The sequence below is a fragment of the Agelaius tricolor genome, unplaced genomic scaffold (genome assembly GCF_023055355.1).
Source record: "Agelaius tricolor isolate 1412-34295 unplaced genomic scaffold, bAgeTri1.0.p SCAF_120, whole genome shotgun sequence".
Lineage (NCBI taxonomy): Eukaryota > Metazoa > Chordata > Aves > Passeriformes > Icteridae > Agelaius > Agelaius tricolor.
The window spans coordinates 31,369-45,140 of record NW_027269380.1 but is presented as its reverse complement, the minus strand read 5'-3'; the positions used below and the strand labels follow the sequence as shown (position 1 = coordinate 45,140).

Here is a 13,772-nt window from a genome sequence, read left to right as displayed (position 1 = left end):
TCCCCATGTCCCCATGTCCCCATCAGTGTCCGTCCCCTGTCCCCTGTCCCCATCCCTGTGTCCCCATCAGTGTCCCCTGTCCCTGTCCCCTCTCAGTGACTCCATCCCTGTGTCCCCATCCCCGTCCCCCTGTCCCTGTCCCATGTCCCTGTGCCATGTCCCTGTCCCCTCTCAGTGACCCCATCCCTGTGTCCCCATCCCCATCCCCCTGTCCATGTCCCCCTCAGTGTCCCCTGTCCCCACTGGTGTCACTCACGCAGCCCGGTGGCCTCCATGTGTGACGCGGTGTTGACGGTGTCCCCATCCCTGTGTCCCTGTCCCCATGTCCCCATCAGTGTCCCTGTCCCCCTGTCCCCGTGTCCCCATCCCTGTGTCCCCATCCCTGTGTCCCTGTCCCCTGTCCCTGCCCCCATGTCCCTGTGTCCCTGTCCCCCTCAGTGTCCCCTGTCCCCATGTCCCCATGTCCCTGTCCATGTCCCCCTCAGTGTCCCCTGTCCCCTCATGGTGTCACTCACGCAGCCCGGTGGACTCCATGCGTGACGCGGTGTTGACGGTGTCCCCGAACAGGCAGTACCGGGGCATCGTCAGCCCCACCACACCCGCCACGCACGGCCCTGGGGGCGGGGCCACAGAGAGGGCGTGGTCACAAACGGGCGTGGTCACAAAGGGTGGGGCCATGGAAGGGGTTGGGTCAACAGGTGATGAGCGTTGAGGGTTGGTCAAGGAGTTGGGTGTGGCCAAATTGGGTGTGGCCAATGAGGGTGTGGTCATAGATGGGCGTGACCAATGAGGGTGTTGTCACAGGGGGTGTGGTCTTTGGGGTGTGGCCTAAAAGGGGCGTGGCCCAAATGGATCCAATGGGTCACGACTGCATTGAGCATTGCCCAAGTTGGACGTGGCCAAGTTGGGTGTGGCCATTGAGTGGGCACAAAGTGGGTGTGGCCAATAAGGGGTGTGGCCACTGAGCAGGCCCAAGATGGGCGTGGCCTGTAAGGGCGTGACCAATGGGCATGGCCAAAAGCGTGGCCACACCCACCACGACCCATTGACCATTGGCCAAGGCGCCACCACCCAACCTTTGACCAACACACGGGGGGGCGTGGCCATGGAGCGTTAGCCTAGATGGGCGTGGCCAGCAAGGGGTGTGGCCACTCTGTGGGCACAAACTGGGCGTGGCCACCACCTTCAGCCCCCACCCAACTCCACCCATTGACATTGGCCAAGGCGCCACCACCCAACCTTTGACCAACACACGAGGGGGGCGTGGCCGGGGCGTTTCCGGGGCGTGTCCGGGGCAGCCAATGGGGCGCGGGGGGCGGGGCCGTACCCGAGTGCAGCCCGATGCGGATGCGCACGGGCACCTCGGGCATGTGGCGCATCTTGAAGGTGCCGACGGAGCTGAGGATGTCCAGGGACATGTTGGCGATCTCGCCGGCGTGCCGGTTCCCGTTGCGCTTGGGCAGCCCCGAGGCCACCATGTAGGCGTCGCCGATGGTCTCCACCTGGCCGGGAGGAACCAGGGGGCAGGGTCAGGGGGCGGACACGCCCACCGGGACACGCACGCCTGGACACGCCCACCGGGACACGCACGCCTGGACACGCCCACTGGGACACGCCCGCAGCGCCTGAGAGCTCCTGAGGTGGTCGCTCGACCACCACCTGAGGTGGGCATCGGGGTCTTTGTGAGGTGGGTGTGGTCGTTGGTGGTGGTCAATGGGAAGGTCAGGGATTGGAGCAGCATGGGGCCACCTTGGGCATGGCCATGGGGCCACCTTGACCCCTTGACCATGGCCATGGGGCCACCTTGAGCAGCTCCATGAGGTCACTTTGACCAAGGCCATGGCGCCACCTTGGGCAGGTCCATGGGGCCACCTTGAGCAGGTCCATGGGGCCACCTTGAGCAGGTCCATGAGGTCACTTTGACCATGGCCATGGGGTCACCTTGACCAAGGCCATGGGACCACTTTGAGCAGCTCCATGAGGTCTCCTTGGTCAGGTCCATAGGGCCACCTTGACCATGGCCATGGGGCCACTTTGACCCCTTGAGCATGGCCATGGGGTCACCTTGAGCATGGCCATGGGGCCACCTTGACCAGTTCCATGGAGCCACCTTGACCATGGCCATGAGGTCACCTTGAGCATGGCTGGGGTCACCTCTAGCAGGTCCATGAGGTCACCTTGACCATGGCCATGGCACCACCTTGGGCAGGTCCATGGAGCCACCTTGACCATTGCCATGGGGCCACCTCTAGAGGTCCATGGGGCCACCTTGACCATGGCCATGAGGTCACCTTGCAGGTCCATGGGACCACCTTGACTCCTTCACCATGGCCATGGGGCCACTTTGACCATGGCCATGAGGTCACCTTGAGCATGGCTGGGGTCACCTTGACCAGGTCCATGTGGTCACCTCTAGAGGTCCATGGGGCCACCTCTAGCAGGTCCATGAGGTCACCTTGACCATGGCCATGGCACCACCTTGGGCAGGTCCATGGAGCCACTTTGACCATGGCCATGAGGTCACCTTGACCAAGGCCATGAGGTCACCTTGACCATGGCCATGGGGTCACCTCTAGAGGTCCATGGGGCCACCTTGACCATGGCCATGAGGCCATGAGGTCACCTTGACCAAGGCCGTGAGGTCACCTTGACCATGGCCATGAGGTCACCTTGACCAAGGCCATGAGGTCACCTTGACCATGGCCATGGGGTCACCTTGACCAAGGCCATGAGGTCACCTTGACCAAGGCCATGAGGTCACCTTGACCATGGCCATGGGGTCACCTCTAGAGGTCCATGGGGCCACCTTGACCATGGCCATGAGGCCATGAGGTCACCTTGACCAAGGCCATGAGGTCACCTTGACCATGGCCATGGGGCCACCTCTAGAGGTCCATGGGGCCACCTTGACCATGGCCATGAGGCCGTGAGGTCACCTTGAGCAGGTCCATGGGGCCACCTTGACCCCTGGACCATGGCATGAGGTCACCTTGAGCATGGCCATGGGACCACCTTGACCAAGGCCATGAGGTCACTTTGACCAAGGCCATGGGGCCACCTTGGGCAGGTCCATGGGGCCACCTTGACCCCTTGACCATGGCCATGGGGCCACCTTGACCATGGTCACCTTGTAGCCACCACTGACCCCAACCCCCACCCTGAGGTGACCACCCATGACCGAGTGACCACCCTGAGATGACCACCCATGACCCCATGACCGAGTGACCACCCTGAGGTGACCACCCACGACGGAGTGATCACCCTGAGATGACCACCCATGACCGGGCTGACCATGACCACCATTGCCTTGGTCACCTTGTAGCCACCCCTTTCTGAGGTGACCACCCATGACCGAGTGACCACCCTGAGGTGACCACCTATGACCAAGTGACCACCCTGAGGTGTCCCCCCATGACCCCATGACCGAGTGACCACCCTGAGGTGTCCCCCCATGACCCCACGACCGAGTGACCACCCTGAGGTGACCACCCACGACGGAGTGACCACCCTGAGGTGACCACCCATGACCGAGTGACCACCCTGAGGTCTCCACCCCTGACCCCCATGACCGAGTGACCACCCTGAGGTGACCACCCATGACCCCATGACCGAGTGACCACCCTGAGATGACCACCCATGACCGAGTGACCACCCTGAGATGACCACCCATGACCGGGCTGACCATGACCACCATTGCCTTGGTCACCTTGTAGCCACCCCTTTCTGAGGTGACCACCTGTGACCAAGTGACCACCCTGAGGTCTCCACCCATGACCCCATGACCGAGTGACCACCCTGAGGTGTCCCCCCATGACCCCATGACCGAGTGACCACCCTGAGGTGACCACCCCTGACCCCCATGACCGAGTGACCACCCTGAGGTGTCCCCCCATGACCCCATGCCCCCCATGTCCGGCCGTGGTCACCTTGTAGACGTCGTGGGAGCCGATGATGGCGTCGAAGAGGGTGTAGAGGTCGTTGAGCAGGTCCACCACCTCGATGGGCTCGCTCATGGCCGAGATGGTGGTGAAGCCCACGATGTCGCTGAAGTACAGCGTCACCTCCTCGAAGTACTCGGGCTCCACCGGCGTCCCCATCTTCAGCGCCTCGGCCACCGACCTGCCCGGGGGTCAGCGGGGTCACCCGGGGGTCAGCGGGGTCACACGGGGGTCAGCGGGGTCACACGGGGGTCAACCACTCCGGCCACAGGGGTTTGGTGGTCAAGGAGTGGACAATGTGGCCACCGGGAGGTTCTGGGGATTTGTGGGGGTCAGTTGGTCAAGGTTGACCTCAAGGGCCTCCAAGGGTCACTTTGACCTATAGGGTTGGAGGGGTCAAGGTTGACCATAAGGGTCACTTTGGCCATGTGGTGACCCATAGGTCTGGAGGGGTCAGTGGGTCCAGACTGACCACAAGGGTCTCCAGGGGTCACTTTGGCCATGTGGTGACCCCTAGGTCTGGATGGGTCTCCAGGGGTCAAGGTTGACCACAACCTGTCCAGAGTGACCACCTTGGTCAAGGGGTCAAGGCTGAGTGACCACCTTGGTCAAGGGGTCAAGGTTGACCCCAACCTGTCCAGAGTGACCACCTTGGTCAAGGGGTCAAGGTTGACCACAACCTGTCCAGAGTGACCACCTTGGTCAAGGGGTCAAGGTTGACCCCAACCTGTCCAGAGTGACCACCTTGGTCAAGGGGTCCAAGTTGACCCCAACCTGTCCCCAATGACCACCTCGACCCCATCCTGCCCCATAGGTCCAGGGAGTGGTCAATGGGTCAAGGCTGACCCCAACCTCCTCCAGGTGACCACCCTTGACCTCTCCTGCCCCATTGTCCTCTCCTGCCCCACAGCCCCACCATTGTCCTCTCCTGCCCCATAGATCTGGGTGGGGTCAATGGGTCAAGACCACCCCCAACCTCCTCCTGATGACCACCCTTGACCTCTCCTGCCCCACAGCCCCACCATTGTCCTCTCCTGCCCCATAGATCTGGGTGGGGTCAATGGGTCAAGACCACCCCCAACCTCCTCCAGGTGACCACCCTTGACCTCTCCTGCCCCATTGTCCTCTCCTGCCCCACATCTCCCCCATTGTCCTCTCCTGCCCCATAGATCTGGGTGGTGTCAGTGGGTCAGGACCACCCCCAACGTTCTCCTGGTGGCCACCCCATTGTCCTCTCCTGCCCCACAGATCTGGATGGGGTCAATGGGTCAAGGCTGGGTGAGGTCAATGGGTCAAGACCACCCCCAACCTTCTGATGACCACCCTTGACCTCTCCTGCCCCATTGTCCTCTCCTGCCCCATAGATTTGGGTGGGGTCAATGGGTCAAGGCTGACCCCAACCTTCTCCTGATGACCACCCTTGACCTCTCCTGCCCCATTGTCCTCTCCTGCCCCACAGCCCCACCACTGTCCTCTCCTGCCCCACAGATCTGGGTGGGGTCAATGGGTCAAGACCACCCCCAACCTTCTCCTGATGACCACCCCTCGACCTCTCCTGCCCCATTGTCCTCTCCTGCCCCATAGATCTGGGTGGTGTCAGTGGGTCAGGACCACCCCCAACGTTCTCCTGGTGGCCACCCCATTGTCCTCTCCTGCCCCACAGATCTGGATGGGGTCAATGGGTCAAGGCTGGGTGGGGTCAATGGGTCAAGACCACCCCCAACCTCCTCCAGGTGACCACCCCTGACCTCTCCTGCCCCATTGTCCTCTCCTGCCCCACAGCCCCACCATTGTCCTCTCCTCCCCCATAGATCTGGGTGGTGTCAGTGGGTCAGGACCACCCCCAACGTTCTCCTGGTGGCCACCCCATTGTCTTCTCCTGCCCCACAGATCTGGGTGGGGTCAATGGGTCAAGACTGACCCCAACCTCCTCCTGATGACCACCCCTGACCTCTCCTGCCCCATTGTCCTCTCCTGCCCCACAGATCTGGGTGGGGTCAATGGGTCAAGACCACTCCCAATCTCCTCCTGATGACCACCCTTGACCTCTCCTGCCCCATTGTCTTCTCCTGCCCCACAGATCTGGGTGGGGTCAATGGGTCAAGACTGACCCCAACCTCCTCCTGATGACCACCCTTGACCTCTCCTGCCCCATTGTCCTCTCCTGCCCCACACCTCAGGCCAGGCCCACCATCAGAAGCTCCCTCCACCCCAAACCTGCAGGTGGGACCCGTGGGGTGACGCCCACCCACCCCCAGCCCCCCCAGGACCCCCAGGGTGACCCACGGCGGCAGCATCTGGGTCAGGAGCTTGTCGGTCTTCTGCTTCTCGATCTCGAGCTCCTCGGTCCTCTCGCGGATCAGGTCCTCCAGGTTGCTGCTGTACTGCTCCAGCATGCGCAGCATCGAGTCGATGATGTTGGTCTTGCGGCCCTTGTTGATGCCCTTGAACTGCCCAAGCCAAGCCAAGGGGGCGTGGGGTCAGGCCCCAGGTGGGACCCCCGTGGTAGGGCCCCCGTGGGAACCTCGTGGGACCCGATGGAAACCCCCTGGGAAACCCCGTGGAGACCCCGTGGAGACGCCCGTGGAGATCCCGTGGAACCCCATGGAACCTCATGGAAACCCCATGGAACCTCATGGAAACCCCATGGAATCTCATGGAAACCCCATGGAACCTCATGGAACCCCATGGAACCTCATGGAAACCCCATGGAACCTCATGGAACTCTGTGGAATCTCATGGGGCTCCATGGAGACTCCATAGAACCTTTTGGAACCTCATGGAAACCCCATGGAACCCCATGGAATCTCATGGAACCCGATAGAAACCCCATGGAACCTCATGGAACCCCATGGAACCTCATGGAACCTGATAGGAACCCCATGGAACCCCGTGGAGACCCCATGGAACCCCATGGAACCTCATGGAACCCCGTGGAAACCCCATGGAACCTCATGGAACCCGATAGAAATCCCATGGAACCCCATGGAACCTCCTGGAATGTCATGGAACCTCATGGAACCCCATGGAACCTGATAGAAACCCCATGGAACCCCATGGAAACCCCCCCATGGAAACCCCCATGGAAACCCCATGGAAACCCCATGGAACCTCATGGAACCCCATGGAACCCGATAGAACCCCCATGGAAACCCCATGGAACCTCATGGAACTCCATGGAATCTCATGGAACCCCATGGAACCTCATGGCATCTCACGGAACCTCATGGAGGCCCCATGGAACCTCATGGAACCCCGTGGAAACCCCATGGAACCTCATGGAACCCGATAGAAATCCCATGGAACTCCATGGAATCTCATGGAAACCCCATGGAACCCCATGGAACCTCATGGAAACCCCATGGAACCTGATAGAAACCCCATGGAAACCCCATGGAACCTCATGGAACTCCATGGAGACCCCATGGAACCCCGTGGAGACCCCATGGAATCCCACAGAATTCCATACTGGTTCTATCACCCCATACTGGTCCCATACTGGTTCCATTGTCCCATACTGGTCTCACCAGTCCCATACTGGTTCCATACTGGTTCCATCACCCCACACCTGTCCCCAGGTGTCTCACCTGGTCGAACACCTGGTCGATGGTGGGTCTCTCCTCGGGCTGCTCGCTCCAGCCCAAACTGGTTCCATTGTCCCATACTGGTCTTACCAGTCCCATACTGGTCCCATACTGGTTCCATTGTCCCATACTGGTCTTACCAGTCCCATACTGGTTCCATACTGGTTCCATACTGGTTCCATACTGGTCCCATACTGGTTCCATCACCCCACACCTGTCCCCAGGTGTCTCACCTGGTCGAACACCTGGTCGATGGTGGGTCTCTTCTCGGGCTGCTCGCTCCAGCCCAAACTGGTTCCATACTGGTTCCATACTGGTTCCATCACCCCATACTGGTCCCATACTGGTCCCATCACCCCATACTGGTCTCACCAGTCCCATACTGGTCCCGTACTGGTTCCATTGTCCCATACTGGTTCCATACTGGTTCCATCACCCCACACCTGTCCCCAGGTGTCTCACCTGGTCGAACACCTGGTCGATGGTGGGTCTCTTCTCGGGCTGCTCGCTCCAACCCAAACTGATCCCATACTGGTTCCATACTGGTTCTATCACCCCATACTGGTCCCATCACCCCATACCAGTCCCATACTGGTACCAATGGCCCATACCAGTCCCATACTGGTCCCGTACTGGTCTCACCTGGTCGAACACCTGGTCAATGGTGGGTCTCTTCTCGGGCTGCTGGCTCCAGCCCAAACTGGTTCCATTGTCCCATACTGGTCCCATACTGGTTCCATACTGGTCCCAGACTGGTTCCATTGTCCCATACTGGTTCCATACTGGTTCCATACTGGTTCCATCACCCCGTACCTGTCCCACCTGTCCCTCACCTGGTCGAACACCTGGTCAATGGTGGGTCTCTTCTCGGGCTGCTGGCTCCAGCCCAAACTGGTTCCATTGTCCCATACTGGTCCCATACTGGTTCCATCACCCCATACTGGTCTCGTACTGGTCCCATCACCCCATACTGGTCTCACCAGTCCCGTACTGGTCTCACCTGGTCGAACACCTGGTCGATGGTGGGTCTCTTCTCGGGCTGCTCGCTCCAGCACTCCTTCATCAGGTGGATGCACTCCAGCGGGGCCTGGTCGGCCGAGACCGCGGGGCGGCACAGGGGGGGCGGCCGCTGGACCTTCTCGATGATCTCTGGGGGCAGCCGGGGGCAGCCGGGGTCAGATCAGCTCGTTTGGGGGCAATTGGGGTCGTTTGGGGTCACTTTGGGGTCAGTTATGGGTCAGTTTGGGGGGATCATTTGGGGTCGGTTATGGGTCAGTTATGGGGGGATCATTTGGGGTCAGTTATGGGTCAGTTTGGGGTCATTTGGGGTCAGTTATGGGGGGTTTTGGGGTCAGTTATTGGTCAGTTATGGGGAGTCATTTGGGGTCAGTTATGGGTCAGTTTGGGGTCAGTTATGGGGGGATTTTGGGGTCAGTTATGGGTCAGTTATGGGGGAATTTTGGGGTCAGTTATGGGTCGGTTATGGGTCAGTTATTGGTCAGTTATGGGGGGGTCATTTGGGGTCAGTTATGGGTCAGTTATGGGTCAGTTATGGGGGGATTTTGGGGTCAGTTATGGGTCAGTTATGGGTCAGTTATGGGGGGATTTTGGGGTCAGTTATGGGTCAGCTTGGGGTCAGTTATGGGTCAGTTATAGAGGGGTCAGTTATGGGTCAGTTTGGGGTCAGTTATGGGGGGTTTTGGGGTCAGTTATGGGTCAGTTATGGGGGAATTTTGGGGTCATTTATGGGTCGGTTATGGGTCAGTTATTGGTCAGTTATGGGGGGGTCATTTGGGGTCAGTTATGGGTGAGTTATGGGTCAGTTATGGGTCAGTTATGGGGGGATTTTGGGGTCAGTTATGGGTCAGTTATGGGGGGATTTTGGGGTCAGTTATGGGTCAGCTTGGGGTCAGTTATGGGTCAGTTATAGGGGGGTCAGTTATGGGTCAGTTATGGGGTCAGTTTGGGGTCATTTGGGGTCAGTTATGGGGGGGTTTGGGGTCAGTTATTGGTCAGTTATGGGGGGGTTTTGGAGTCAGTTATGGGTCAGTTATGGGTCAGTTTGGGGTCAGTTATGGGGGGTTTTGGGGTCAGTTATGGGTGAGTTTGGGGTCAGTTATGGGTCGGCTATGGGGGGGTTTGGGGTCAGTTATTGGTCATTTATGGGTCAGTTATGGGGGGTTTTGGGGTCAGTTATGGGTCAGTTATGGGTCATCTTGGGGTCATTTGGGGTTACTCAGGGTCAGCTTGGGGTTACTCAGGGTCAGTTATGGGTCAGTTATGGGGGGTCATTTGGGGTCAGTTATGGGGGGTCATTTGGGGTCAGTTATGGGTCAGTTTGGAGTCCTTTGGGATCACTCGTGGTCACTGGGGTCACTTTGGGGACATTTGGGGTCGTACGGGGTCACTTGGGGTCAGTTTGGGGTCGGTTTTGGGGTCGGTTTTGGAGTTTTGGGGTCAGGTTTGGGGTCGGTTTTGGGGTTTTGGGGTCAGTTTTAGGGTGCACACCTTCGGGGGGCAGCCCCAGCATGCAGGGGGGTCTCAGGGGGTTTTTTGGGGTGAGGATCTCATTTTTGGGGTCGTTTTTGGGGTGTCTCACCTTCGGGGGGCAGCCCCAGCATGCAGGGGGAATCTCAGGGAGCTCTCAGGGATCTCAGGGGTTTTTTTGGGGTGCAGAACTCGGTTTTGGGGTCCCGGGGGGGTTTTTTGGGGTGCAGAATTCGTTTTTGGGGTAGTTTTTGGGGTGTCTCACCTTCGGGGGGCAGCCCCAGCATGGAGAGGGGTCTCAGGGGGTTTTTTGGGGTGCAGAATTCATTTTTGGGGTCATTTTTGGGGTCCCTCACCTTCGGGGGGCAGCCCCAGCATGCAGTAGGGGGGGCTCCTGCAGATCACCTCCTGCATGATGATGCCGATGCCGTAGACGTCGCCCCGGAAGGAGCCCCGGCGCTCCAGGGCCTCGTCCCGCAGCAGCTCCGGCGCCGTCCACAGCCGCTCTGGGGGGCGGGGCCACGCTCGGACACGCCCACCCCCACCACGAGACACGCCCAGCCCTCTAGGCCACGCCCACCCCAATGTATAATCCAATGGGAGGGTGGTTAAGGGTGTGGCCCCCCACCCCCCAGACATGCCCAGCTTGAGGCCACGCCCACACACGACTGGTAACTATCAGGCCACGCCCCCTTTTCTATAAGCCACGCCCATTTCATACAGCCACGCCCCCTTTCACATGGCCTCCATCCAGGGGGGTTGGCACCAATGAATGGACAGGCCACGCCCACATCATCAGACCACGCCCTCTTCAAGGAGATCCCACCTTAATTTGGTGTGGTTGGGTGTGACCACGCCCCCAATATGCACCCCGCCTCTCAACGCCCCATCTACACCCATAGGCCACGCCCCTGAAGCAAAAGCCACGCCCTTAAACCAAGCCATGCCCCTAAACCAAGCCACGCCCCTAAATCAAAGGGTGTGTCCCTTTCCACAGGCCACACCCTTCCTTAAGGCTGCGCCCCTTCCCTCAGTGAAGCCACGCCCCTTCTCTTTAGCTCCGCCCCATTGGTCATACCCACCCCAAAGCCACGCCCCCACAGAGTCCCCATTGATTCTCCTGAGGCCACACCCATGAGGCCACACCCATAAGGCCGTACCCATGAGGTCACACCCATGAGGCCACACCCATGACATCCCACCCATGAAATCACACCTGTGAGACCACGCCCATGAGGCCACACCCACAAAGCCACACCCATGAGACCCCACCCATGATGCCACACCCATGATGCCTCACCCATGAGGCCACGCCCATCTGGCCCCATCCATGATGCCACACCCATGAGACACCCCCCCATGAAGCCACGCCCATGTGGCCCCGCCCAGGCCCCGCCCTCACCGTGAGGCTGCGGGGGCGGGGCCGGCACGCGCTGCGCCTCCAGCAGTTGGTTGTAGCCGTGGTCGGTGACCTTGAGCACGAAGCGCCCGTCCACGACGCAGTTCCGCGACTTGAGCCGCCCGTGCACCACGTCCCGGTGGTGCAGGTACCGCACGCCCTGCGGCCAGCGCGGCCACGGTCAACGTCAATGCCATGGTCAACGTCAATGGCATGGTCAACAATGGCATGGTCAACGTCAATGGCATGGTCAACGTCAATGGCATGGTCAACGTCAATGGCATGGTCAACGTCAACGGCCATGGTCAACGTCAATGGCCATGGTCAACGTCAACGGTGTGGTCAACACGGCCATGGTCAACGTCAATGCCATGGTCAACATCAATGGCATGGTCAATGTCAACGGTGTGGTCAACGTCAATGCCATGGTCAACGTCAACGGTGTGGTCAACACAGCCATGGTCAACATCAACGGTGTGGTCAACATGGCCATGGTCAACCATCAATGGTGTGGTCAACATGGCCATGGCCAACAATGGCACGGTCAACCATCAATGGCATGGTCAACATGGCCATGGTCAACGTCAACAGTGTGGTCAACATAGCCATGGTCAACATGGCATGGTCAACCAGGCCATGGTCAACATCAATGGTGTGGTCAACACGGCCATGGCCAACATGGTCATGGACAACATCAACGATGTGGTCAACATGGCCATGGTCAACAATGGCATGGTCAACGTCAACGGTGTGGTCAACATGGCCATGGTCAACATCAATGGTGTGGTCAACATGGCCATGGTCAACTATCAATGTCATGGTCAACACGGCCATGGTCAACACGGCCATGGTGAACAATGCCATGATCAGCCATTGCAATGGTCAGCATCAACGTCATGGTCAGTGATCAACGTGATGGTCAATGATTGCCACGGTCAACAATCGACATCATGGTCAACCAGGCCATGGTCAACAAGGCCATGGTCAACAATCACCACCGTGGTCTACAATGCGTAGCCTACAGCCCCATGACCACGCCCATGGCCACCAGACCCCCAAGGCCACCCCCACGGCCACCGAGGCCACCCCCGCGGCCACCAAGGCCACCCCCGCGGTCACCTTGATGAGGTCGATGAGCAGCGAGGACTTGAACATCCAGTCGAGCTTCATGTCCTCGTTGCGCAGCAGGTCCTCGAGGCTGCCGCGCGAGCAGTGCTCCGACACGATGGCGAAGATGCCGCAGTCGTGGAAGAAGCCCAGGAACAGGTTCACGTTCTCGTGACGCAGGTCCCGCAGCTGGGGACACCGGGAGGGGACACCGGGGTGGGTGGGGACACCGGGGTGGGTGGGGACACCGGGGTGGGGCGGGGACACCGGGGTGGGGCGGGGACACCGGGGTGGGGTGGGGATGTGGATGACCCAATGATGTCCCCAGGACCCAAAGATGGATCACCATGGTCCAACCTTGACCACGATGACCCAACGGTGTCCCCATGGTCCATCATGACCCAACGATGTCCCCCATGGCCCCTCAATGTCCCCGTGACCCAGTGTTGTCCATCATGACCCAATGATGTCCCCATGGTCCACGATGACCCAACGATGTCCCACAACCCCTCAATGTCCCTCTTGACCCCTCAATGTCCCCATGACCCAGTGATGGATCACCATGGTCCAACCTTGACCACGATGACCCAACGATGTCCCCATGGCTCCCGAATGTCCCCAAAACTCAACAATGTCCCCATGACCCTCAATGTCCCTCTTGACCCCTCAATGTCCCCACGCTCCAACTTTGACCACGATGACCCAATGATGTCCCCATGACCCCTGAATGTCCCCATGGCCCCACCTTGACCATGATGACCCAACAATGTCCCCATGACCCCTCAATGTCCCCATGACCCCTCAGTGTCCCCATGCTCCAACCTTGACCACAATGACCCAAAGATGTCCCCAACACCCCTGAATGTCCCCAGAACTCAACAATGTCCCCATGACTCTCAAGGTCTCCATGGCCCCTCAATGTCCCCATGCTCCCACCTTGACCACGATGACCCAGCAATGTCCCTAGGACCCTCAATGTCCCCAAAACTCAACAATGTCCCCATGGTCCAACCTTGATGACAATGTCCCCTCAATGTCCCCAAAACTCAACAATGTCCCCATGACCCAACCTTGATCATGATGACCCCTCAATGTCCCAAAGACCCCTGAATGTCCCCAAAACTCAACAATGTCCCCATGACCCTTCAATGTCCCCATGACCCCTCAGTGTCCCCATGGCCCCTCAATTTGACCACGATGACCCAAAGATGTCCCCATGACCCCTGAATGCCCCCAAAACTCAACAATGTCCCCATG

The 13,772-nt window shown here is 59.4% G+C and overlaps 1 protein-coding gene across 1 annotated transcript in view; it reads right to left on the bottom strand.

Moving 5' to 3' along the window:
• GUCY2D (guanylate cyclase 2D, retinal) overlaps positions 1 to 13,772 on the bottom strand; it is a 30,192-nt gene that overhangs the window by 5,580 nt on the left and 10,840 nt on the right. The window contains exons 9-16 of the mRNA XM_071420018.1: positions 12,528 to 12,704; positions 11,412 to 11,568; positions 10,366 to 10,515; positions 8,523 to 8,671; positions 6,225 to 6,388; positions 3,927 to 4,119; positions 1,328 to 1,502; positions 516 to 614 (exon numbers count right to left, since the gene is read on the bottom strand). Coding sequence (XP_071276119.1) covers positions 516 to 614; positions 1,328 to 1,502; positions 3,927 to 4,119; positions 6,225 to 6,388; positions 8,523 to 8,671; positions 10,366 to 10,515; positions 11,412 to 11,568; positions 12,528 to 12,704 — 1,264 coding nt within the window. The remainder of the gene's footprint in view (positions 1 to 515; positions 615 to 1,327; positions 1,503 to 3,926; positions 4,120 to 6,224; positions 6,389 to 8,522; positions 8,672 to 10,365; positions 10,516 to 11,411; positions 11,569 to 12,527; positions 12,705 to 13,772) is intronic.